Source organism: Acinonyx jubatus, chromosome A1 (assembly GCF_027475565.1).
Source record: "Acinonyx jubatus isolate Ajub_Pintada_27869175 chromosome A1, VMU_Ajub_asm_v1.0, whole genome shotgun sequence".
In the NCBI taxonomy this organism is placed as follows: domain Eukaryota; kingdom Metazoa; phylum Chordata; class Mammalia; order Carnivora; family Felidae; genus Acinonyx; species Acinonyx jubatus.
Window position 1 is genome coordinate 222,529,336 of NC_069380.1, and position 26,304 is coordinate 222,555,639.

General features: G+C 46.9%; 1 protein-coding gene across 3 annotated transcripts in view; it reads left to right on the plus strand.

Annotated features, from left to right (window-relative positions):
- MYO10 (myosin X) overlaps window positions 1-26,304 on the plus strand; it is a 225,388-nt gene that overhangs the window by 39,691 nt on the left and 159,393 nt on the right. For 2 of the 3 annotated variants that reach the window (XM_053201948.1, XM_053201955.1), the window contains exon 2: window positions 9,115-9,213. The exons of the other annotated variant lie outside the window; for it this stretch is intronic. In XM_053201948.1, coding sequence (XP_053057923.1) covers window positions 9,115-9,213 — 99 coding nt within the window. The remainder of the gene's footprint in view (window positions 1-9,114; window positions 9,214-26,304) is intronic. 3 annotated transcript variants of the gene reach the window in all.

Here is a 26,304-nt window from a genome sequence, read left to right on the forward strand (position 1 = left end):
TCTGGGGAAGAGTGAGCAAAGGTTAGTTTTTTCCTGGACGGTTTTCTTCTTTTCCTTGCTTTTTACCTCCTGTCATTTGTGTACTTTTCATGTGATCCTCTGCAAGGAAGCTGCCTTCCAGGTAGCCGATGGTGGTAACAGAGTTTGACCCTCTGGGCAGGACAACAGGAAAAAATGGGAGTCCCTCATGATTCTTGGCAGGTGGGGCATGGGATCCTATCTAAAGACATGGGACGGATTGTCTGTGAACTTTGCATCATGAATGCACACGTTCCTCTCTTTGCAGCCATACTGTTAAAGATGTGCTTGAGTTGTTTGAGACACTACATGTCTACCTATGGGTCTTAGGCCCATAGGTGAGGCCAGGAAGTGATGTTAATAAGGACGTGGATGATGTAGCTGAAAGTTACAAATATAATGTACATACACATAGCTGGCATACATTTCTTATAAAAATATACAGTACTTCAGCAATATCCTCAAGGAGTTGGGTCGGCCTGTCTGTGGAGTTACTTAACCCTTGTGGCAAAATCTTAGGGTTCGGGGGGATTGGGGGTGGATTGTGTCTCTGAGTCTGAAGCAGAACGTCAGCAACACGTTTTCCTCTGGAATCCAGTGGCCCATCAGCTCTGGTGGGCATACGATGGTCGTCGGGGTTGCCCGTATGGAAAACGAAAGGCGTCGCCATTCCACAGCCAGCGGTAAAGCAGGAGAGACTTGGGGTCCTCACGTCTCCATCATGATGGTCCACACGTTTCCATCATCACGGGCTGTATGCTCACCGTTTCTCTCTTGAGCCCCCCCTTGATTCCCTGGCCCTCCTCAGCAGCCGGTGCAGGGTGGAGCACTGGCCTCGGCCCCGGTTGAATTCTGCGTCCTTTGGGACATGAGCCTAATGCCACCCGGGTTCCGCTTAGAGCCTGGTTGCGGCGAGCCTCTCCGGAATCTGGTACGATTGTTCAGAAATGATTGCCAGCCTCAGGTCCGAGCCCCTGCAGTCACGAGGGGAGGCAATGAGCCCGAGATCACTCAGCCCCGTGGGCCCCACACTGTGCGTGCTGTGTGGCCAGGGTGTGGGGAGACCGCCCGCCGCTGCGGGGGTGCTAGGACACCGTGGTCTCCCTGGCCTCTCCACCGCATTTCCAGGCCCCCTCCTGAGCCACCTCTGGAGGGGAGGCGGCGTAGACTTCACCTTCCCCGTGTGTTTCTAATCTGCGGGCTCTGCCCCCTCTGCTGTGTCCATGCCGCGTTTCCCACACTCGTTTTGTACATGGGCTTTTGCTCCTCTCTCCATTCCTGTCTGCACCGTCTCCAAGCTTTCTGGCAAGTTTTGTGTTGGGGTTTGTGAGCACAGAGGACAGGTTTTTGTCTGTACAGTTCAAGCATCTGTGTACAAGCGTCAAAAGTCAGCTGTAATTCACATGAAAAACAAAACAGACTGGACGGAGGGAGGAAAAGGAGAGCGTCCCTCTAACCCCATCATCAAGCCGTCTGCCTCCTGGACCTCTTTCCTTATGTCTGTCCGGCACTTGGCAGGCTCTCACCGTCCCCTCCCTTCTGTACGCACCTGCTCTAATGTCACCAGAAATTAGATCTATCCCAGGTCTGCTGTATCTGGGGCTGATCCTACTCTGCGAGGTGGTGGAAATTCTTAGAATGTAGACAATGGAGTCTGCTTTCAATTAGGTCACGGACGATGAGTGGTTTTTAAAAACTCTAATTTGGCTGTGGCTCCAGAACTTTGTATGACTCTGGCTTGGTGGTTTCCAGCTAAGACAGTCCCCTCACCCCCTAGAAGTAATTACCTCGACCAAAATGTCGCGAGTGCCGAGTTGAGGAGCTCGCATTAGCATTTGGTCTGTTATAAAAGCCATGTGTCTTTTAAGGTGGATTGGAATAGAAGGATTAAAAAAAAAAATATGTTGAAGAGTTGTTTCTACTTCCAGTGGAAAAACCATTGACTGTAAAACAGGAGGGATTTCATTCATATGTGGAATCTAACCCCTACCCCACGCCCCCTAAAAACAACATAGATACAGAGGGCAGTTCAATGGTTTGTGGGGGGCAGTGGAGGGATATGGGAGAAGTAGGTAAAGGAGGTCAAAAGGTACAAACTTCTAGTTAGAGTTAAGTCCTAGGAATGTAACGTACAGCATGGCGACCATAGTTAATAATACTGTATTGTATATTTGAAAGTTCCTAAGAAAGGAGATTTTCCAAGTTCTCATCACACAAAAAAATTGCAACCATGTATGCCGACGGACATTAACTAGACTTACTGTGTTTATCATTTCATAATATATGCAAATATTGAATCCCATACACCTGACGCTAATGTCACGTGTCAAATATATCTCCATTTAAAAAAATGGAGAAGGGGCGCCTGGGTGGCTCAGTCGGTTGAGCGTCCGACTTTAGCTCAGGTCATGATCTCACAGTCTGTGAGTTCGAGCCCCGCGTCGGGCTCTGTGCTGACAGCTCAGAGCCTGGAGCCTGCTTCACATTCTGTGTCTCCCTCTCTCTCTGCCCCTTCCCTGCTCATGCTCTGTCTCTCTCTGTCTCAAAAATAAATAAACATTAAAAAAAATTTAAAAAAAAATGGAGAAAAAGTGCCATTTAAGTCCTTGATACTATGATATGTTATCTACATCCAGTTTCTGGAATTCAGTATCGTCAGGAGCAGGGTCCCCTGGCCCCTGCCCTGCCCCCGACTTCGACATTAGACACCTTAGAAGATGCCAGGTTAGAGGGGCACCCAGGTGGCTCAGTCGGTCAAGCATCCGACTCTTGGTTTTTGGCTCAGGTCATGATCCCGGGGTTGTGGGATCAAGCCCCTCGTCAGGGACTGTGCTGGGTGTGGAGCCTGCTTAAGATTCTCTCTCCCCCACCCCCCCCCGCCCCTCCCCTACTCGTGTTCCTCTCATTCAAAAGAAAAAAATCATTGCAGGCAAAATAACAGAACTTTCCTTTGGCTGCTGCATTTACTACAGATTTAAATAGCCATATTAATGTAGCCGTTACAAAATTATTTGTCCCCTTTGTCTTCAAAAAAATACCAAATTTCCAAACACATTGTGATTTTATGGTGTAGGTTCTTAGAGAATCCTGAAGTGTAGCACTTGACACAGTCCAAGTAAGCACTTACAAGAGAAAAGTGGGTGTGGTGCTGTGTTCTGGGTCTAAGGCTCAGTTGTGTGTTTGGGTAAAGAATGTTCTCTTTTCTGTGAATCTGTAATTAGAACATGCCACACAGCATGGTATTTAAAGCCCATCATCATTATCTCTTTTTAGGGTTGTTTCCCTACCTTATTTTTAAACTTAAGTGTTTTCAGAGTTCAGAAGAGAAAATCATTTTCAAAACCAGAAGAGAAATGCGGTAGTTTTGAAAAGGGTGACAGTAGGTTGAAATCTGTGCTGGAGATTTTATCTTCGTTAGCTTAAAGTAGGGTTCAGCAAACTGTGTGTGCGTCAAGGGCCAGGAGGTAACAATTCCGGGCGACTTCGCGTGGCCACGGTCAGGGGGAAAAGCCGGATAAAATTCCTTGCCCAGGGAGGAGGCACTCCAGGTCGGCAATAGGCGGGAGATTAAGAATTATCTTCCAGGGTGAGGGGCTAATACCTGAGCACCATGAGACAACGATACACTCTACCCCAGTCTTCTCTTTGATTTGGGCAAGTCTCCAGCGTGGCCACTTAGCCCCCTTGTTGACATTAGTAGAGAGCAGGGGCTGGAATTCAACACAAATCTTCGGAGTTTTCACTCAGCCCTTACCCTGAATCTTTATGGGTGTGTGTGTGTGTGTGCGCATGTGTGTGCATGTGTGTGTATGTTTCTTGGTCTCTCATTGCCCAGTTACAGAGACGCGATTGGGTTTTTCCCATTATAGAATGCTTAAGAATGTGCGTGTACAATTGGGAAGTATATAGGTTTGGAAATTAACTTTTCCTAATGATTTGAAATCACCAAGATTTAATTGCAGACAATAAAATTCACCAATGACATGTCCACATTTGAAGGGGCTGTGGTGTATCTGTACAGCTGCAAGGTTATCCACACGATCCAGCTTTCTAATTGTTCCATCACCCCCGGGCTCCCTTTTTCCACACTTCGCTCCGGGCAGCTTTTCCTTTGCTTTCTGTGTCCATGGATTTGCCTTTTCCAGAAATGCCATATAAATGAAACCCTACACTATGAACTGTTTTGTGTGTGGCTTTTTTCACTTAGCATAATGTTTCTGAGATCCGTCCTTATTGATTATTCTGTCAGTGGCTTGCTGTTTTGTTTTTTTTATTACTGAAGAGTTCCATTGCATGGATTTATTACATTTTATTTGTCTCTATACCAGTCATTTGAATGATTTCTAGTATTTGGCCATTAAAAATGCTGCTACAAATATTTGCACCCACGACTTTTAACATTTCTTTCAAGGAGGTAGATCTCCAGGGTGAATTGTTGAAACCTGGGGTAAGACTGTGGTTAGTTTTTTTTTTTTTTTTTAAGTTTTATTTATTTTTGAGAGAGAGAGGCGCAGGTGAGAATCTGAAGCAGGCTCCACACCGTCAGTATAGAGCCTGATGCGGGTCTCACGCTCAGAAACTGCGAGATCGTGACCTGACCCAATGTCAGACGCTTAACTGACTGAGCCACCCAGGTGTGCCCCAAGATCGTGTTTAGCTTTTTAAGAAACTTCCAAACCGTTTTCTAAATGGGGGTACCATTTTTTTTTTTAAATTTTTTTTTCAACGTTTTTTATTTATTTTTGGGACAGAGAGAGACAGAGCATGAACGGGGGAGGGGCAGAGAGAGAGGGAGACACAGAATCAGAAGCAGGCTCCAGGCTCCAAGCCATCAGCCCAGAGCCTGACGCGGGGCTCGAACTCACGGACCGCGAGATCGTGACCTGGCTGAAGTCGGACGCTTAACCGACTGCGCCACCCAGGCGCCCCTAAATGGGGGTACCATTTTACATCCCCCCTAGTTTCTCCACATCCTCACTAACACCGATAGTATTTTTTTTAATCCTATCCAGGAAATCGTTTGTTGGTGATGGAAAATGGAACCCCTAGGAACCTCACTTTTGAAGAAGGGATGGTATTACTTGCCTCCTTATCTTACAGGATTGCTCTAGATCAAAGGAGATGGGAACTTTTGAGCAAGTGCTTTGTATGGTAAAAAAATGTTACCGGTGATTGATTATGCGCAGGAAAATTTTTAGCTATTAAACTTGACACATATCCGTCTCAGAGATCAGGATGGAAACTTGTCCAAGTTTTAATAAAATGTGTATGTTATGATCAAACTTTTAAAGACAGTTTTAAACTCCAATTGTGAGCTTTCTCCATATGCTAGGTTGCCATATTGTACATTATCAGCCTTATTTAACAATGACAGAATATAATGACTTGCATATGGTGGGCAAACTTTTCTTCCCCACTCCCAACTTGGATGGTCTGGTAAATGTCTGCTTGTGACTTCATTTTTAAATGCCTGTGGGTGGCCTCTTTACTAGACCTGGGCATATGTGTTCTATTCGAATAGAATGGAAGCAGAACATTCGGGGGCTCAGAGAAACCACCAAGAACAATCTATGGAAAAATACCTACTTTGGTTTTACTTTGCAAGTCTGATTTCATGAACATGGCCGGTTTAAGCTTTTCCAAGGAACAAAGGGAACGTTTTACATGCATTTCCCTTCCTACCTGTGGCAGACAGCTGCTGTCTGTAGGTCTAGTAGAACTGGCCGTGAGCTTCCGATTGGCAGTCTGGGCGGATTTCCTAGAACTTGCTTATGAGCAGCTCTTCACACCTGTTGAAAAAGACCTTTGGACTAAGGAAGGTGAACTGTGTGTTTGATCATGTAGGACTGTGTCAACAGAGCGCTTTATGGTACCTTCACCTGAGAAGGTAGGAGGGACCACCGCAGCCAGTGAAAGAGTCTGCATGCCGTATAGCCTCTGGAAGTCGGGAGGTTTGTGTTTATTCTTGTGTCAATTTATATGAGTTCGGCAATGTCTCGTGACGAAATATCTGATTCGTACCAGCCAGACAATTTTTAAAAATAATTGTTTTTAATCTTTATTTTTGAGAGGGACAGAGGGTGAGAAGGGGAGGAACAGAGAGAGAGAGAGAGAGAGAGACACACACACACACACACACACACACACAAAATCAGAAGCAGGCTCCAGGCTCTGAGCTGTCAGCACAGAGCCTGACACGGGGCTCGAACTCACTAACTGTGAGATCATGACCTGAGCCGAAGTCGGATGCTTGAACAACTGAGCCAGCCGCCCCTGACAGACAATTTTAATAATCGGGCAGCACATGAAATCCATTTTGATATAAGAAAAAAAAATAGTGCAGGTGACGGTTCTAGCAAGCAATGCTTTTGGACTTAGGACTTGGAGGGTGGAGGAACGACTGTGGTTTATGATTTCGTGATTGTACCTAATGAGTAAAAGTTCTCACTTTATTTATAGAACTTTGAAAGTTTCCATTTGAATGCGTGTGTGTGTGTGTGTGTGTGTGTGTGTGTGTGTGTGTGTAGGTATCTCAGAGCTTTAAAATGTTGCAGTCTCTGATGTGTAAATTAAATGGGATAAAGATGGTGCGCCTGGGTGCTCAGTCAGTTAACCGTCTGACTCATGATCTCAGCTCAGGTCTTCATCTCAGGGTTGTGAGTTCAAGCCCCATGCTGAGCATGAAGCCTACTTTAAAAAAAAGGCGGGGGGTGGGGGGGGACTTGGGTGGCCCAGTTGGTTGCATGTCTGGCTCTCGGTTTTGTCTCAGGTAGTGATCTCAGGGTCCTGGGATCAGGCCCTTTGGCGGTGTGACGCTTACTTGATTCTCTCTCTGCTCCTCTCCCCACGCATGCTCTTTCTCTCTACATATATATATATATATATATATATATATATATATATATATATGTATATATATATACATAAAATGGGGCATCTGGTCGGCTCAGTCAGTAGAGAGTGCAACTCTTGATCTCAGGGTCGTCAGTTCAAGCCCCATGTTAGGTGTAGCGATTACTTAGGTAAATAAATCTTAACAAAAAAAGATGAAAACAATAGTTCAGGCGCTTGGGAGTCTTTTTCTAGGTCATTACAGATGGTGTGGTTTCGGTATGGAGTGATATTTGACAGGACAGTCTTAGAGCATGCCGGGAGTAAATATTCCTTTTCGAAGCAGCTGCCTGCTAATAAATCGGGAGGGACAGGCAGTTGTAAGTGTCATTCTTGGCGTTCCCTGTGTCTCAGCCCGAACCGCCAATCAGAGGTATGTGACTGACGCATGCGGAGTGGCATGCGGATGGCAACTTCTCCCACTTGATGTTGTGTGTGTTATTTTTTTTTTAAGTTTATTTATTTATTTTAACATTCACTTTTGAGAGAGTGAGACAGAGCATGAGCGGGGGAGGGGCAGAGAAAGAGGGAGACACAGAATCCGAAGCGGGCTCCAGGCCCTGAGCGGTCAGCACAGAGCCTGACGTGGGGCTCGAACTCACAAACCGCGAGATCATAACCTGAGCCAGAGTTGGCCGCTTAACCTACTGAGCCACCCAGGCGCCCCATGATGAATTTAATTCTATATGATTTATCCCCTACCAGCTCTATCAAGAAGCCAGTTGTAGTCCCTTAAACTGCAAGCTGAATAAATTATAAGTAACATATTTTAAATATTTCACTTAACATTTGAAATCAAAACAAATTAAGTAGACCAATAAAATGAGGTTAAAAGTTCTAGAAAAAGCTGTTCGATGTAAGTACCATTTTTTTTATTACACAAAGTTTTTTTTTAACGTTTATGCATTTTTGAGAGAGAGAGAGAGTGAGGGAGCATGAGCTTGTGTGCACCAGTTGGGTAGGGGCCAAAGGGGGGCAGGGGCAAAGGATCCGAAGTGGGCTCCAAGCTGACAGGAAAGAGCCCGAGGTGGGGCTCCGACTCCTGAAGTGTGAGATCATGACCTGAACCAAAGTCAGATGCTTAATCGACTGAGCCACCCGGGTGCCCTTGTATGTGCCGTTTCGAGTGATAACTTAGGTATAGCATTTCCACGTTAACACATTGTGTCCTAAGGGTATGCTTGTTTACTGTCAATTTTGTTGGGATTGAGGACACTGAACTTAGTTGAAATAACTTCATGCGGTATTAAAGGTCAGTGTTTCATTCCATCACGTGGGCGTACAGCATAGCGATAATTCTTTACAAATTGACCGGTAACCCCCCCAGTGATTCCTTCAGACTTTTATCACTGGTTCTTAGAAACAAGTGGTTCTCATGTTGTGAAATCAAAGGAAGAGGAAATTCATCATTGGAATGGTAAATACTATGCTTGTTTCATTTGTCCAATGGGGAAACAAAAGATGGAAATAAAATCAACACCAAAAAAAAAAGCACCCCGGGGTTAACACTGGGATCTGGAAGTTGCTGTCTTGAACGCTGGAGTTCCTAGCAAACTTGTCACCTGTGGATTGGGTTCTGATCTTTACTAAAACTTTAGTCCCTCCCTTGGAGAGTTCATCTGACACTTAGATCTGGTAGCAGCCGGAAGTCAGTGGGGTGTTCTGATGCCCTCCATGTGCGCACGTGTGTGGGGCATGTCCCTGGGAAGATAGGAGCCAGCAGGTCCCTAAGAGTCTTCATCATGAGGTGCAGCATTGTCACGACCTGGTTAAACTTGTTTCTGGAACCCGACTGCCCGGGTCAAGTGCTCTCTATCTTGTGATGCTGGGCTAATTGCTACTATGCCTTCAGGCCTTCACTTCTCCGACTTGACTTTGCCAACAGTGGCTGCCTCGGGGGGCGTTCGTGAGGGAAACCGAGATCGTCCACGTAAAGCACTTGTGTCTCGGAAGCACGGGGCGAACCGTTTTCTCCTTCCCTCCTCCGCATTCTCTAGTGGGACACCGGGTCACACTTGGGGTCTAGTGAAGGCTGGGGACGATGCTTCCCGGGGAGCCATTCTTGTCTGAGAAAAACATTTCCTTCTTAAAACCTTTTTTTCCCCCCCCCGCAAAGGAATGTCGTAGTCAATAATTTCGAGAGTGGTGATTTGCCACGAAACACAGTCCAAACTCCTAGTTCAATCCTGTGTGTTTTGTTTACAGGGGACACGGGTCTGGCTGAGAGAAAATGGCCAGCATTTTCCGAGTACTGTCAATTCCTGCGCAGAGGGCGTCGTCGTCTTCCGGACAGACTATGGTCAGGTGAGCTTGACCTGCAGCCTTCAGGGTGCCCATGCTCTGCCTCCGGGGTTGTCTTCCACTAGAGCATGCGTGTTCGCTGCCCCCACCCTCCATACCTTAAAGAGTTGTTTCTAAGTGGGAACACCAAATCCCGGAAAGAATGTGTAACATACACCGTCGCGTGTGAGATGCAATCCCAATTCTCCAAATGGAACACACACGGTGTTCTAGCCAGTGCAGGGCAGAAAAGCGCTAGACTTGGCTGATTCTCTCCCCCGGGAATCCCGCCAAAGGATCCAGAAGGACAGAGGTGCAAGCATTTGAGAAAAGTTGCCCAATTATTGATATGTGCATCTTGGTTTCATTTCCACTTTCCCTTAAAATTCTGAGATTCCTGAGAGGGTTGGAAATAACCCGTCTGCCAGTGAGAATGTGGGCTGCTTTTGGTTCCTCGTTCTTTAGTGTAACATGAAGGCTGTAGTATCACTGAAAACAGACAGGTGAATTCAGAAACCGAATATTACATTTGGGCAGTTGCGAAAGGAGGCTGGTGTCTCTATTTTATAAAGGAAACTAATTTTGAATGCTACAGAGGGAGCCCTTTAAGACCTCTGCTGGAGGGGTGTTGGCTGGGGGGATGGGCTAGATGGGTGATGGTCATTCAGGGGGGACACTTGTTTGGGATGAGCATTGGGTGTGATGTGTAAGCGACAAATCACTAAATTTTACTCCTGAAACCATTATCACACTATATATTCATTACCTTGGACTTTAAAAAAAAAAAAAAGGAATAGAGGTTGATGTAGTCTTAAGAAGGCTACACTGAATATCCTGAAAATCAGGGCAGAGGGCAACTATTCAGCAAACGATTGTAAAATAGCAAGCAGTTATTTGGTAAGTGACAGTAAAAATCGCTGTTAGTTTAATTGTAAAGTAGGAGAGGTGTCATAGTGTTTGTATCCCAAGTCGATGACTTGGATAAAACTAGGTTTTACCCAGTGGTAAACTTCAAAAGAAAAACTTGGAAAAGCATATGGTTACTTAAATCAAAATGGAAATGCACTCCTGTTTTATCTGCCTCTGTCAGGTCTTGAATACGGTCTTTGTCCAAAAACAACCTACTTGTTTTACTACTATATTCTAAGTATATCAGTACGACCAAAGGACTCAAAAAAAAAAAAAAAAAAAGATTTAAGACCTGAAGAGAGAAGGGGGTCATAATGCCCAGTATTTAAAGCTCACAGGTTCTGAATCTGGTCTGCAAGGTTGTTGAGAACAAAAGCTTCGGTGTCAGTGTTGAGTTGATTAAGGCCAGGAGGCTGCTCGCGTATTGAAACTTCTCAGAGATCGTCCACTTGGTACGTTTCTCATTTCTTGGCTTGATAAACAGCGATGTTCCTGGGCTGTTTTGCGGTTCCTCAGTTTCTTTCTCATCTGAGACTCTTGAATAGTTGCTCAGCATTCGGTGGTAAAGACCTAGCTGTGTTTCGTAGGTGTGGATTGCGGGGAACGGGCAGAGACGGCCGATGGATCCCGTGTCTGACGGTCACGGCCAGCATGGATGCCGTGCTGCTCCTCGGGCTGGTTGCTTTCTCATCACATTCTCGGGTTGTACAGTATGATCTGTAAACTAAGGACAGGCTAAGTGACTTTTGCCCAGCTTTGGGTCACGCACTGCTTCAGTGTTTCCAATCCCACACAGAGCTGGCCTGCCTCTGTCTGTCTTGCCATTATCCTGTCCCTCTTCCCTTCCTACTTCCTCCAGATGAGAATTCCCTTCCTTGTAGCTTCTGTGCCTACTTCTTAAGATGATGTGGAAAAGGAGAACAGTGTTTAAACAGTGCACCTGACTTGATGTAACTCGGTTCGTGAAAGTGTCGTGAAATAGATTTTTAGTAGAATTTTCTTTTTTTATGGACTTATTTTTTGATCCCAAAGAGAATTCTTTTTTTTTTCTTTTTTTTTTACGTTTATTTTATTTTTGAGAGAGACCGATCGACAGAGTGCGAGCGGGGGAGGGGAAGGCACAGAATCCAAAGCAGGCTCCAGGCTTCCGGCTGATGGCACAGAGCCAGATGTGGGGCTCCAGCTCTTGAACTGTGAGATCATGACCTGCGCCAAAGGTGGACACTTAACCGACTGAGCCACCCAGGCGCCCCGATTCGTGTTTTCTTTTTAACTCTTCGCCCACCTCTTTTTAACAAAATTGCAGCAAAAACCCGTTAAGCGTAGACTTCAGCAGTGTTGCATAGCACTCCGTGAGCAGAGGTGGCATGGGCTGGTCAGGCCAGTAGTTCTGGTCACTGTTGACAGTATTTAGGGATTGTGGGCTTAGAAAGAACTAAACCAGAATAACATGCACTTAAACATGAAAGCAGCTCTCAACTTTGACTTCTAATCTTCCTTCCATCGGGCATCAAATACTTGGTCTTGGATTGTCCACTCTGTCATTCCCAAGTATAATTAGCTTGGAGATTTGTGTAGGAATTACAGGGTTTAAGATACAAGAAGAGTGACATGAGATGGAAAGAACTGGGTTCATACCAGGATCAAGAATTGAGAGTGGCGGAGGACTCTAGTATTTTTCCTTCCTGACCGACTTCTTCCTCTCCCCACATCCCAAGTTTGCGGTGGGACATATGGGTGTGTTCACCAGGGATTAGGGCAAGTTCATGAACTGGTTCTGGTCCCCAGGACAGGAACAGCTACTCCTTAACTGGGCAGGGACAGATTCTGGAAGGAATCAGGGTCAAAGACACAGAGCGTGGCCTTGTCCTGGTCAAGCCTGACTATGGTAACTTTGGAAGGTATTGGCTGAGAGAGAGAGAGAGAGAGAGAAGAGAGACAGGATCCAAAGCAGGCTCTACACGGACAGCAGAGAGCCAAATGCGGGGCTCAGACTCACCAACCGAATGGTGAGATCATGACCTGAGCTGAAGTCGGAGGCTTAACCGACTGAGCCGCCCAGGTGCCCCAGTTTTTTCTGCATTTTTAAAAACAATTCTAGTGACATTTTTGTTACTAAAACGTGAACTCTCCCAACAGCCTAGGAAACTACTAGTTCGCCCTCTCATACTTCACGGGAATCACCTTGGAGGTCTTCTTCAGATGCACATTCGGATTGACAGGTCTGGGGTGGGGTCTGACGGAGGGCTTTAGGTAAAGGTGGAGAGGGGTGCCTGTGTGGCTCAGTCAGTTAAGCATCTGACGTGGCTCATGATCTCCCCGGTTCGAGCCCCGCGTCGGGCTCTGTGCTGACAGCTCAGAGCCTGGAGCCTGCTTTGGATTCTGTGTCTCCCTCTCTCTGCCCCTCCTCCGCTCACACTCTGTGTCTCTCTCAAAAATAAATGAACGTTAAAAAAAACCAAAAAACAAAAAGCTGGAGAACTTTCCTTTGGCTTCCAAAGCTCTTCCCTTCCCTTTGCTCTGTGCCCTCCCTTCCTAGGATCTTTTCACCCCGAGCATGGCCGGGTTGGGCCAACTGCCACAAAATGATGCTCGAGTGGACCGCAAAGCAGTTTCTGAGTCCTGTTTGGTGTGGGAAGCCCTTCAGAGCCATGTGTGACTAAAATCCTCAAGTGGGACCTCAGGGACCCTGGCTAGGGGATGATAATAGTGTGTTGTTTTTGGTGAGAGCACCGAAGGGCACATTCTCTGATTTCATTGAGTCGCTGAGAATTGTGTGCGCGTGCTCAGCCTTTTTTTTTTTTTTTTTTTTTGCCAGGGAGATAGTTTTACTGTTAACTTAAAATTCCATTCCACACTAAAATTTAAACTACTGTAGGTTGGTCCAGGGAATAGAGAGGACCAGAATGTTCCCATTTGATTTATAACTTCTGCTCTCCTCGCCGGGAAGTATTTGCAGATGGAAAAAGAAATGTGCAAGAGACATGCTAACAGGCTTTGTTGAAACATACGCATAGTTGTGGCCTGTGGAGGACGCAGCGCGCATGGGCAGGTTAGCACTTGCCCTGAAAGTTACTTACAAGCATACGCTGTTTTATTGCACTTTGTTTTGCTGAGCTTTGCAGTGCTGTGGGTTGTTTTTTGGGGTTTGTTTTTCTTTTTTAGTGTCTTCTTTTGTTTTTCGTTGTTTGTTTTCAGATTGGAGGTTTGTGACAACCCAGCGTCAGCAAGGCTGTTGGTGACATTTTTCCAACAGCATTTGTTTGCTTTGTGTCTCTGTCACATTTTGGTAATTCTTGCGAGTTTTCAGACTTCTTCATTTTCCTGTTTGTTATGGTGATCCGTGATTCTGACTCATTGAAAGCTCAGATGATGGTTAGCATTCTTTTAGCAAGTATTTGTACATTCAGGTATGTATGTTATCTTTTAGGCCTTTCGCCTTCATAGATTGTGGTAGTGCAGTCACTTCTTGGCCTGGTGGCTACCACAGTGTAGTGTAAACTTAACTTTTGTGTGCATCGGGAAACCAAAAAATTCATTTGAGTCACTTTTTTTGAGATGTTCGATGTGCTGTGGTGGTCTGGAACCGAACCTGCGATCTCTCCGAGGTACACCTGTACTTCTTGGATGCTAAGCTGCGGACAGAGTCTCAGAAGAACACCCTGGCTTAGCAGGGTACAAGTATGCCTAAAAGATCAACTCTTAGGAAAAGCATAGGATGGAAGGCAGCCTTGAACAGCCTTGAACACTTCTGGAACATCCACGAGGTGCACAGGCAATCAGTATAGCACCCTCTAGGAGCGTTGTAAATTGAGTGATAAGTTCTAAATTAGATTTTTCACTTTGAGAGTAAGCTCTATTATCTCTTCTGAAAAGCACCTAATTTGATTGCTCGGGAAAAAGCTTACAGTGATATAATTTACCTAATTGTGTTTTAAGGGGTAGTTATTTAACTTACCCCAGTAAACTTAATCAAGACGATTACTCTTTGCAGTGATTCTGTTGGGTTTTTTGTTTGCATTGTCTCTCTATGGGGTCTTCAGAAATATTTTCCTGGCTGGGGATTTAATGGCCCCAGTCTACAAATGAATGCCCTCCTCCTCGCCCTTCTCTTTTTATTTGCTTGCAGTAAGTATGATTAGATTTGGGTCTAAAAGTTACTCTTCTCATTTTATTAATTCACAAAAAGGCCATTAGATTGCCTGGTGCTCTCAAGTCGGTCCTCAGCCCCTCAGGAAATTCAGACCTCCTCCGGCCCTGCAGGAGACAACACTACTAAATATTTATAATCACACCTCCCGTTTAAAGCCGTCTCTAACCTTTTTGGTTTGATCTTCTGGTTTTGACTGGTTGGAATTAATACTTTGGGCCCAGTTTTGTGAAACTTGCTAATGGATTAGTGTAGTGATTTTTTTTTGGATACATTTTTGGTCCTTTTCACACACTTTCTACCCTGTCCAGCTGCTTTTCTTTGCTGTTTTCCCTTCACTTTGCCCCCCTGGGTGTCTTTGTGTGCTCCTCGAATGTCATGTGCTGCACACCCTCTCCCTGCGTGCACTCCATGTGTCCTCTCCGCAGTCCTGGGGAGATCTCCCCCAAGCCTGCTGAGTGCTGGAGAATGGACGGTGGGGCGACCCAGCACGTCTCCTGTGGCACAGCACTAAACAGGACCCTGGTCCCACACACTGTCAGGTAGATGGCTAAAACTCTGTGATTTCATTTCCAGGGGCAGCAGGTTGGATCTGACTGCTAACGGGAAGTAGTGGATTCTAGATATTTTAACTGAGTTAGACATCTTGTCTGCAAGGAAGCCCGCGGCCCAGCTGGCCCCCAAGAGCTCGGGCACGCCCTGGATTTCAGCATGCCACAAGGCTTCACGTGCAAAGCCAGCTGTGGGTCGAGGCAGCTGCCTGCGGAAAGAGGCCTCCCCGCCAACTCCTTTTGTGTGCATGGCAGTTGGTGCGGCCCCCCAGGTGGGGTGGCCCGGCACCCCCACCCCTTTCCCCGCCCCAGGACCACTCAGATGACTGGTAGGGGAAGGGGGAGACCAGCTGGGAGACAGTTAGGAAGATGGAGGAAAAGGAATTTGGGGACAGCATTCGTGATGCACAAGCAGTGTCACTAGGGCGCCTTGAGTCTCAGGGCCAAGCTCTGAGACGACAGTACAGATGTTTTCCAGTCCGCCGACTGGACAGAATTCCCTTGCTTTCATATTGTTGTTGTTATTGTCGTGTGAGTATATTCTATCACCTTCTCAACCTTCTTATTTCCTTTTTTGTGGAGAGGAAGATTCGCATGAATGCACAGAGTTTGAGGGAAAAGTTACTTCTTTTGTTTTCAAAAGGAAAAAAAACCTAGATTACTTACATTTTTGCCCCTTGTGGCCTCTCAAGGCTCGAGTGTCCCTTGTATCGTAGTGGCTGCTTCCAACCGAATTAACCTGTGGGTCCAGTTGAACCATGTGAAATCGCCATTTCTCTTGGCCGAGAGGATTGAATGTCGGTGGTTCCGTGTGGTTCAGCCCAAGAACGTGTTTGTGACCCGCTATTTCAGTTTTGTGCCGTAGCTTATTGAGATGCTTATGACTTGAAGGTGGAATAAAAGATTGAGTTTTCCTGGTGGCTTCCAGCAAAGTTGAACAAGATGGTGTTTCCGCAGTCCAGTCAAGAGGCACAGCGTATCCCTAACACAGTATAGAGCCCTGGCTTTTGGAGTATGACTGCCTTCTTAAATTCTGTTGCTCTTGGGTATGTGTGTTTGTTAACAGCTGTGACGAGCTGCGAGATTTGTATTCCCTTTTGGGGTTTCCATTTTCTCCAGGTGTGTAAATGATTTGCTACGATCCGTTTCTGCCGTGAACATCCAGATTTGAGTGGAAAGAAAAATGAATGTGGGTACGCTTTTTTTGGAAACGGAGTTTGGGTTTTCCTCTCCTGTTGAGGGTGTGTTTATCGTGGTAAATATACATAACATAAAATCGACCATCGTAACTATATTTAAGTGTAGAATTTGGTGGCATTAATTACATTATATGTGAAAGCCTCGCCACTATTTCCAAGACTTTTCTGTCACCCCAAATAGAAAGTCTGTACCCATCAAGCACCAACTCCCTGTGTAATTTATTTTTAAACTACTGTCCGGGTGCCCTTGCTTGTGCTGCTTTCAGAAAACAAGAGCACGTTAGAAATTCTGGTTTGTATCTTTCTTAATAGACCATGTCAAGAAAAACTTGCTGTAGCCTCCAGGTTCCTAGGGGAGATGCTGACCACTGCTGAATATCCGCACTAGCCACGTGATGTGCCCGTGTAGATGGATGGTGCTGCCCCAACTCTTCCCTTCTCAAAAGGGAAGTGTCCGCATAGCCATCTAAAAGTAAGGGGAGGGGCACCTGGGTGGCTCCGTCAGTTAAGCAAGCATCCACTTTTGATTTCAACTCAGGTCGTAATCTCACAGTTTGTGAGTTCGAGCCCTGAGGCTCTGTGCTGACAGTGTAGAGCCTGCTTGGGATTCTCTCTCTCCCTCTTTCTTTGCCCTTCCCTCACTCTCTCTTTCAAAATAAATAAATAAATTTTTAAAAAAAGGGGGAGAAAGGGGCACACTGGTGACAAGTAACAGATAATTTTTTAAAAATCAGATGTGTTGGCTTCTTTTGTTGAAACTTTAGAATGGGTCCATCTGTTATTCTTGGAAGTCATTTTAATCAAAACAGTGCAGCTGCATTAAAAATACAGCATTGAGCTGGGAAACTCTTAAATTCTGTGTGTGTTTCCCACATTTTGCTACTTCGTCCTGGAAATACCCGTCTCTGAGCTGGATATTAAACGCCAGTCTGGGGAGTTTCTTAGAAATCTGCACTCCAGAGACTGAACACCGCTGGGAATTTCAGTCCTGCTTTGAGGCCCAAGCAAAATGCACTTTGTCCAAAGTGCTTGATTTTCAGTGAGAAAATGTTTTTACGCTCTGAAGGCCACGTGAGTCTTCCTCTCTAGAACTCTTCCAAGAATTTGGTTTGGCATCTTGTGGCTCAAAGAGGGAAAGTCCAATGTTTCCATTCATTTTCACTCTGGGACTACAGCAAAAAAAAAAAAAAAAAAGGATCTGCTTGTTTATTAGGGAACCTAGCTCCAGAAAGAAAACATGTGCATGTTTGCTGATCTGCATGGCTCTGTGTGTTGCAAATTGAACTCACTATTGTAAATTTCAGCATTTTGAAACCTGAGGTTGTTAATCCCATGTACGTCCAGGTCTGCCCTGAACAACATCTACATTGGAACGGGAAACCACGTGCAGTAATAAACACGACAGGATGTGCCGGTATTCTGAGGCACGCGGGCTGTGTCAAGCGTTGCCAACCTGAGCTTGCTAAGAGGGCACACCATCTCTGGGTTGTTACCCGCCATATTCCCAGTACTAGTGAAAAATGCCTTAGTAAGACCTAAGAAGAATCCAGTCTCGGGGGCCTGCCTCCTTGCACCTTGATGTGAATCCAGCTTAAGTGGATTTAGAATCCAGGGTATTTCTCTTTGAGACCGTGGTGTTTTCCCTATCCCCTTTGGACTGGACAGCTGGGCCCCACCCTGCATGGCCCCACCACTGGCTAGATAGACAGGTGGCTAGGGACTTGGATGCTGTTAGCAGTATTCATTGGCCCCAGTGAGGTTCTAGCTGAATACGTGCGCGCGCGTGCGCTCTCTCTCTCTCTCTCTCTCTCTGTCTCTCCCTCCCTCCCTCTCTGTCTCTCTCCCTCTGTCCCAGAGAATGTGTATAGCCTTTGCCATGGGTCATGACCTTCGTTGGCTTCCTGTCCTCCTTCGCTGGGTCAAATTGGTGCCTTTTTCCTTTTCTCCTTTGTGGATCTCTCTTGACTTGGGCCGCTCTGTTCCTCTGGAATGAGCCTCTTCTTCCCATCCTTTAGGCTTGGTCTATTTGTAGCCGAGCCTGCCTCTGACCTGCCTGTGCCTCTCATCTTCAGTTGACTTTGGGATTCCAGGCTCTGCTTCTGGGTGGCACACTCTCCTTGTGCCTCTGTGAGCCTGCGGTACGTCCAGACTTTTCCAGCAGCACTAATGTGCGGGCACGCAGAGAAGGGTTGACATCTTGTGCCATCAGTCCCGTTGTTACTTTCAATTTTGTGGTTAGCTTGGCAAATTAAGTCGCTCCTACTTAAAGGTTAGCAGGATGCTCTCTTGCATTCCTGGTACCCATGAACTGAACATAACTAACTAATCCCATGTGCTCAGCTCAGACCAGGTTGCATTTTATGACTGGAAGAGGTGAATAGAAAATAGTACATCAAAACTTGATTTTTGGTTGGGGAAGGGGGGGGTGGCGCCTGGGTGGCTCCGTCGGTTAAGCGGCCAACCTTGGCTCAGGTCACGATCTCACGGTCTCTGAGTTCAAGCCCCGCGTCGGGCTCTGTGCTGACAGCTCAGAGCCTGGAGCCTCCTTCGGATTCTGTGTGTGTGTCTCTCCCTCTCTGCCCCTACCCTGCTTGCTCTCTCTCCATCTCTCAAAAAAAAAAAAAAAAAAGAATAAATGTTAAAAAAAATTTTTTTGAACTTTTTTTTATTTTGGAGACTTAAATACCATTTGCTTACAATGAGTATCATTTTGTGAAAAATACATGTGAAGATCCTGTTTGGAAACAAGACGGTTTACAGATTATCTGCAGGAATCAGACATGGCACCCGATAGTACTGGCTGTAATTTCAGCAGAAAAAGCAGAGGCCGTTTGTTAAAACAAATCCAGGTGGTTGTCTGTGTGACTGACGAAGTTGCATTCCATTCCAAAAATTCATTTATAGGCCTGTAATTTGGAACCAGTTTTCCCAGAGACTCTGTGCTGTACGTGGGGAGTTGATTGTCCAGTCCGTGTACAAAGCCCGGGTACCCGCAGTGCACTGGGGCGGTGCAGAAGCCCCCTGTTGCCTGATTCCAATTTTAAACGCAGTTTCAGAGGTCCACCCCAGGATGCCGTTGTGGTGGGATTAGGGGATCACATTCTTCCCGTGATCACCTCCCTGGCAAGTGGTGGGAAAAAGGAGGCACCACGTTTCTTTTTTTAAAAAAAATTTTTTTAATGTTTTTATTTATCTTTGAGAGAGAGAGAGAGAGCACAGGTGGGGGCAGAGAGAGAGGGAGACGCAGAATCCGAAGCAGGCTCCAGGCCCTGAGCTGTCAGCACAGAGCCCGACACGGGGCTCAAACCCACGAACTGGGAGATCATGACCTGAGCTGATGTGGATGCTTAACTGACTGAGCCACCCAGGTGCTTCTTTTCTTTCCCTTTTTTTTTAAAATGTTTATTTTGAGAGAGTGCATGAGGGTATGCAAGTGAAGGAGGGGCAGAGAGAAAGAGAGAGGGAGAGAGAGAGAGAATCCGAAGCAGGCTCCGCACTCTGCAGAGCCCAACGTGGGGCTCGATCTCATGAAATCCGAGATCACGACTTGAGCCGAAATCACGAGTTGGATGCTTAACCGGTTGAGCCACCCAGGCGCCTCTGGAGGTACCTCCTTTCTAAGCCACTTTCTCCGTAGCAGAGTTGGCATGGAGGATAGGTAAGGGGGGGTGCCTGGTGACCTCTCCCTACCAGGAACCACGCTGGTGCATTCCAGCCACTTGTGCTTCTTGGTCCTCCCAGCTCCCCTGTGGGGAAGGCATCCTCAGCTGCGTGGTAGTGCTTTGGAGGCTGAACGTAGGTGGAGTGACCTGTCCAGACGTCCACACTTGGCCGGTGACGAGGGGTGCAGCTGGGGCTTGGGTCCAGAGTCGACCATCTTCCCCGTATGTTACTTCTTGAGGAGGAGACTGAAGTGAGGGGGCTGTGTTCCCACCTGCCGCTTCCCGTCCTGGCCGCTGTGCTGGCGGAGCATCTCTCTGTGGGCCCCAGGGATGGGGTGCACCCGCGGTCTTCCTCCTCGTCATGACTTCTGAAGCTTTCTGCCAAAGTCACTTTTCAAGATTGGCGGGTTCTCCCGCCCCCTCCCCCACCCCTCCTTTGGGGTGGCTTTTGTTTTGTTTTATTGCTCTAGGGAAATAGAAAGGTCTGGAAAAAACCCACACGTTTTGTTTTGATGTTTCATCATCTTGTGTGCACAATCTTGCTTCCGTGCTGCTGCTTCTGACAAGAGTCCTTCTCAGCCCTGGCCCCAGACGATGAATTCAGCCTCTCAGCTGGGACTCAGGCCGTAGTACACTTTTTAAAAGCTTCTTGGGTGCCTCGTTTAATATGCAGCCAGGTGCAGAACTATTTCACAGACTGAATGAGCATCGTCTCAGAATATTATGGCAAAAGTTGTTGAAAAAGCCTTTTGCAAACTGGGCTTAGAAAATGCTCTCGTAACCCGTCATTGCTAGGCCTGGCTTCTCCCGCCGCACGGCTGCTTCCTGGACATCGTTGGTGGTTCTGCGAAAGGTCTCTTCTGCCCACAGTCTTTGACTACAGCCCCTTCTGTCTGTCCGTCTGTCCGTCTTCCTCTCCCTTCAGGGAGTACCTGCTCTTGAGCTTTTCATCTCTTTTCTCCTCCCACCGTCTCGCATTGGACACTCCTTTTGAGTGGGACTTTGGGGTTTAAGTGTCGCAAACTCGGGGAGCATCGGGGTGGCTCAGTTGGTTGAGTGTCCGTTGAATTTGGCTCAGGTCGTGATCCAGGTTGTGGGATTGAGCCCTGTGTCAGGCTCCATGGTGAGTGTGGAGCCTGCTTGGGATTCTCTCTCTCACCTTCTCTCTCTCTCTCTCTCTGTCTCAAAACAAACAAAAAAATAATCAAATGCCCCAAACTCGAGTGCAGTGTTTTCTCCACACGTGCGCCTCCCTGACTAGCTGCTTCCTAATCACTTACTGGCCCTTGTCGCCGATGCAGGTTCCTTGGCCCCTCCCTGGATCCACTTCTGTCAAGATGGCCCTGGGACCTGTGTTTTAACAAGGTTCCCACCTGTTTCTGTTGGCCCTGAAGTTAGGGAACCGCTGACTCCGTGGGTGTTTTGATCCGAGATGAATTGGAGAGCCGTTCTCCTCACCTTTGTCTCCCTGTCTGATTTGCTGTTTGCTTCCAAGGGGGCTGATCCCTGCCCTGTGGGGTAGGGGACCAGGGGGAGGAGCTGTGCCCCTGATGGCGTGACCCTCAGGTTGGGTTCTCTCATTCTCCCCATCTCCCTCACCCACAATCCCACCCCCTTTTCCTTCTGTGTCTGGAACAGAACCCAGTGTTTGGGGGACTTTTCCTTCCAGCTGAAGATACAATGAAGGTGTTTCTAATTTGTCAGTGGAGACATTCCACTGGTAAAGCAGCTTCCTGAAATCCCCCCTCCTGTTGTTTTTGTTGTTGTTTAAAGGTTTATTCATGAGAGAGAGTGTGTGAGAAGGGGAGGGACAGAGAGGGGGAGACACAGAATCCGAAGCAGGCTCCAGGCTCTGAGCCCAACGCGGGGCTTGAACTCATGAACCGTGAGATCATGACCTGAGCCGAAGTCGGACGCTTAACCGACTGAGCCGCCCAGGCGCCCCCTGAAATCCCTTCCTCAAGTTTGAGCACGGAGGCCATCAGTGATGGGCTTGAGGTTAAACAACTCAATTGAATTACATTTGTTTCTGAGGAAAACTGGACCTGTTTCTCTTTCAAGAGAGGGAGGGTCTTGGGGTGTGAAGGAAGGGCAAGGGCCCCGGCGTTCAGAGCAGCCCTGGGTGGGGATGGGTGAAGGCGGTCTCCCCTAGAGGGGGCTTGTTTCCTCATTCCTCGAGTGGTGCACCTGCCATCCTGCCCGGAAAGAGCCCACGGGGCTGGATGAGAGGCATCATAAAGAAGGGATGGGTAAATCCCAAGCAGCTGCCCCACATTCAGGAGGAAAGGGCGCTTCTGCCCGGCGGATAACTATTCTAGTAACTTCCATCTAAGGAGTGTCGGTTTCTAAAAGCAGCAGTGAAAGCACGAGCTTCCAGTTTTTATTTCAAACCAATTGCATTGCCCTGTTAAAGGTAGGGAATCGAACTAAGTGGCTAGTTAGGAATTTTGGCTGGGAAGGGACACCGTGAACTTTCTAAGGTAATGGAAATGCTCAGTGTGTTCTGTGTGGTTCCTCAAGCTGTGTATTTTGCTGTGTGCAAAGTAAACTCCAGTTTTTAAAAACACCATCTAGCTTTCCTGAAGGCAGCTGTTTGCACTGAAGTGTGTGCACCAACACGCGGCTGACCTCCAAGCTTGTGTAATTACTCCAGTGTTCAGTGAAGCGGCTGCAGCAAACCCTGGCCGATGCCTGCTGTCTGTTTTTGTATAGCCCACGAGCCTACAAGTTAATGGTTTTAACATTTTTTACTGTTTGGAAACATCAAAAGAATAGTATTTCATGACACGTGAAAGTGACCTGAAATTCACATTTAATGAGGAGGTGTTGGAACACAGCCATCCCCATTCATTGACTGGTCGTGTGAGATTGCCTTCAGACTCCAGCGGCACCCTAGAGGGGTGGAAAGGCTTTTTTGCCCTCTGGTCCTTTGCGGAAGAAGTTTGCTGACCCTGATCTAAAGGATCATTTTCCCCAATTACTTCTGATGTGATATTTGGTGCCAGGGCCTTCTAGTGGCTTCTAGTCCTGGCTATAAATCGGAATCCCTTGAGGGGCTGCTCATGGAGATTCCTGGGCCCCTACTGAGGCCCAGTGGTATAGCCTCTCTGGAGGGGGGGCCCAGGAATCCGGAGTGGCAACCAGCCGGCAGGACTCTGTGCTGTGAACCCCGACTAGCAGATCGATTCGTGGTTAAGCCCCATCATTTTGTTTTCCTTGTGAGGTGGAAATGTCTTGCCCACGAGGATAAAGGTCATCAGTGACAAAACCCAGGTTTCCTGCTACCCTGTAGGGCAGCGGCTCTCAGAAGTGAACAGGCCTCTGAACATCAGACTCCCCCTGACCCCTCCCCAAGGAGGGTTTATTAAACCACGGGATCCTGCGTCTCTACTCACAGTTTGATTTGGCAGGTCTCGAGTGGAGCCTGAAAATGTGCATTTCTGACAGGCTCCCGGATGCTGCTGATGCTGCTGGTTTGGGAACCACACTTTGAGAACTGGTTTGTAGGGCTTGTTAGGTTGTATGTATGGATTGCTGGGTTTTTTTAATCCGTGTTCTAAATGCATCTCATACACAGTCTTCTCCCCAGAACATGTTCTTTAAAAACACGGATGGTCACTCACACAGTCCAGGTACTGTCCTTGACTGCTATAGCCATAAAGGAAGCATTCTTGAAAGGTGTCTTGTCAAAAACGACACGTCGTCTGGCCATCTTAGTTTTAAATACTAACACCTGTTAATGGTTTAGTCTGTAAGCGGCTATTTGGGGGGTGGTGGTGGTCAATGGAGAGCCACTCCCAGGCAGAGCAAAAATAAGAAAGCCAATGTGCTGTGTGTTAATTATATCCCAGCACATTTCCAAAAAGTTTTGCAAAAATGACTTGATGGTGCCTTTACACAACCTTCAGAAGTTACTGTGCAGATTTGGACACCTAATGCCTATTATTTTTTTTATATATAAGTTTATTTTTGAGAGGGAACGAGAGCTAGTGGGGGAGGGAGGGAGGGGGAGGGGGAGGGAGGGAGGGAATCCCAAGTAGGCTCCATGCTCAGTGCAAACCCAGCGTGGGTCTCAGTCCCATGACTGTGAGATCACGACCTGAGCCGATAACAAGAGTCGGAGACTTAAACTGACTGAGCCGTCCGGGTGCCTCCCCGATGCCTTTTCTAATATTGAAGAGCAATTAAATGGTTAACCAGTTGTCATTCCGGGCAAATACATAGCCCTCATTTTCTAAGGGAAATGCCAGAAGCAGAGAGGAAGGAGAGCGATTCTGTATTTAGAAGCTGTGGGTAGGACCCCCCAAGCTTTTGACGGTTCGTTTTGGTTTGATATACTACCTTTTGCCATTTTCCGTGCCACCCGGGTACAGAGAACATTGGGCTGGTGACCAGGAAGGGGACCGGGACTAAGGTAAGGTAAGCCTGGTGCTCAGTGCAAAATATAAAGAAGCACTCAGTCAGGGTCAGGACGAATTTGCATGCTCCTCCCTTCCCCCTCCCCCCCCCCCCCCAGTTGATTGCTCCTTAAATTGGACACCCTGGCCACCTGCCTCCCCCTAGTCCTGGCCCTGATCAGAATCTGGGAGCATGGGGCGCCTGGGTGGCTCAGTTGGTTAGGTGGCCAACTTCGGCTCAGGTCACGATCTCGCGGTCCGTGAGTTCGAGGCCCGCGTCGGGCTCTGTGCTGACAGCTCAGAGCCTGGAGCTTGTTTCAGATTCTGTGTCTCCCTCTCTCTGACCCTCCCCCGTTCATGCTCTCTCTCTGTCTCAAAAATAAATAAACGTTAAAAAAAAAATTAAAAAAAAAAAAGAATCTGGGAGCTTAAGCAAGGCTCTCTAGGACAAGAGGCCAGCTGTAGACTTGAACCTCCCCCTTCCCTTTGCTTTGCTGCAGTGATTCATTGACATGCCTCATTTCCAACGGTCCTTTGATAGTTTTCAAATATCTGTGTCAGTACATTTTAGGGAACTTGTTTAGGATTAAATGACTGCAGTGCGCACTGCAGGGTGTCATGATGGTTTGGAATATTCATAGGAAGTTTTGAGGGGACAGATATCCCCCAAGGGTTTCCTAGATGAAGACTTCAGAGCAGGCTTGTGCAATCCCTTATAAAACTGCAACATTGCATTTACAAATGCAGCACGTGGACCGTATTAGAAGTTCCAAGTGCCTTCGTTTCAGAGGTTCAAGTTGGTCTTCGATCTAGCTGCGGTGGGGGCGTTCCAAATCATTTTTGTAATAATTTTTAAATAACGTAATGGTATTTTTAAGTCTTCCACTAAGGGTAACTGAGTAGCCAGCCCTTGAGAATTCAAGTATTTTTGTCTTCTGGAATGATCTTCTGTTCTGAAATGGATCCACCTTCCTGCCGTGTCGGAGTTCACAGTGGCTTGCTCCAAGCATCTGCTTTTATTCTTGCAGAGGGAGCTAATGACAGATGTTTACGGGGTGATTCTGAGAAACATTCGCTCCCGTGACCGTGGCCTGGAACATATGCTGTCCTCAGTTTCAGGAAGCTTTTGTAACGAAGGACTCAAAAGAGATCAGGCCACTGGGGCATATTGCCAGCAAGCATGCCTTTGTGAAGGGCAAATCTGTCCGATTAACCTAATTTCCTTCCCCGAGCAGTGATCAACCAGGGACATTAAAATAGCAGATTTTTCCATGTTAGCATTTTTTTTTTTCTGACTTAAACAACGTTCGTAATTAAAGTTTGAAGATCATTCACTTAAAAAAATATATTCTTTGTTTTTCCTCCTTACATCGAAGAGGACTTGCCTCAGCAAACAGTACATGGGCCTCGTAAACATTCACTGGAGGTTAGCACTAGTGAGCAGAGACGTCAGCATCCAGATCCGCATACTTATTTTGGATGTTTCCGTTTGGGTCGTTGTCCGCGATGGTAGGATGATGTAAATACCATAGAGAAAATAATTCTCGCCTTTTGAGGAAAGTCAGACTCAGAAGTATCCATTATTGGCTCGTTGCTATCTTTGATGGAGACTTTAAAATAGTTTGCAGATGTTACTTTTAGCTAAAAGAGGAAAAGAGACTGTAGCCACATTTGAGCACCTAGGATATGATATGATTCGTTAATAACTCTCGCAAGTTTGAGCCGTGGTCTGAAATGAAAAGGAATGGTTTTTCTTTTAACAGCTGTACTGCGGTGTGATTCGCATCCCCAACAGTTCACCCGTTAAGAGTGTACATTTGAGTGGCTTTTAATATATTCACAGATTTCTGTAACTGCCACCACCAGAGTCTGTTTGGGAAACTTGGTTACCCCAAAAAGAAACCTTGTACCCCTTAGCTGTCACCCCTAAACACTCCCATCCCAACCCCCAACCCCAGGCAGTGATTTTCTGTTCCGATGGATCTGCCTGTTCTGGATGTAAGTGAAATCCTGCAAATAATCTTCCGTGACTGACTTTTTCCACGTAGCATGATGTTTTCAAGGTTCATCCGTGTTGCGACGTGTGCACTTCATTCCTTTTTATTGCTGGGTAATTTTCCATCGTATGGTTATGCCACATTTGATTTAAAAGGAATAGTCTTCTGAGGCTTGGTAGAACAGGGGCGCCTGGGTGGCTCAGTCGGTTGAGCGGCCGACTTCGGCTCAGGTCGTGGTCTCGTGGCTTGT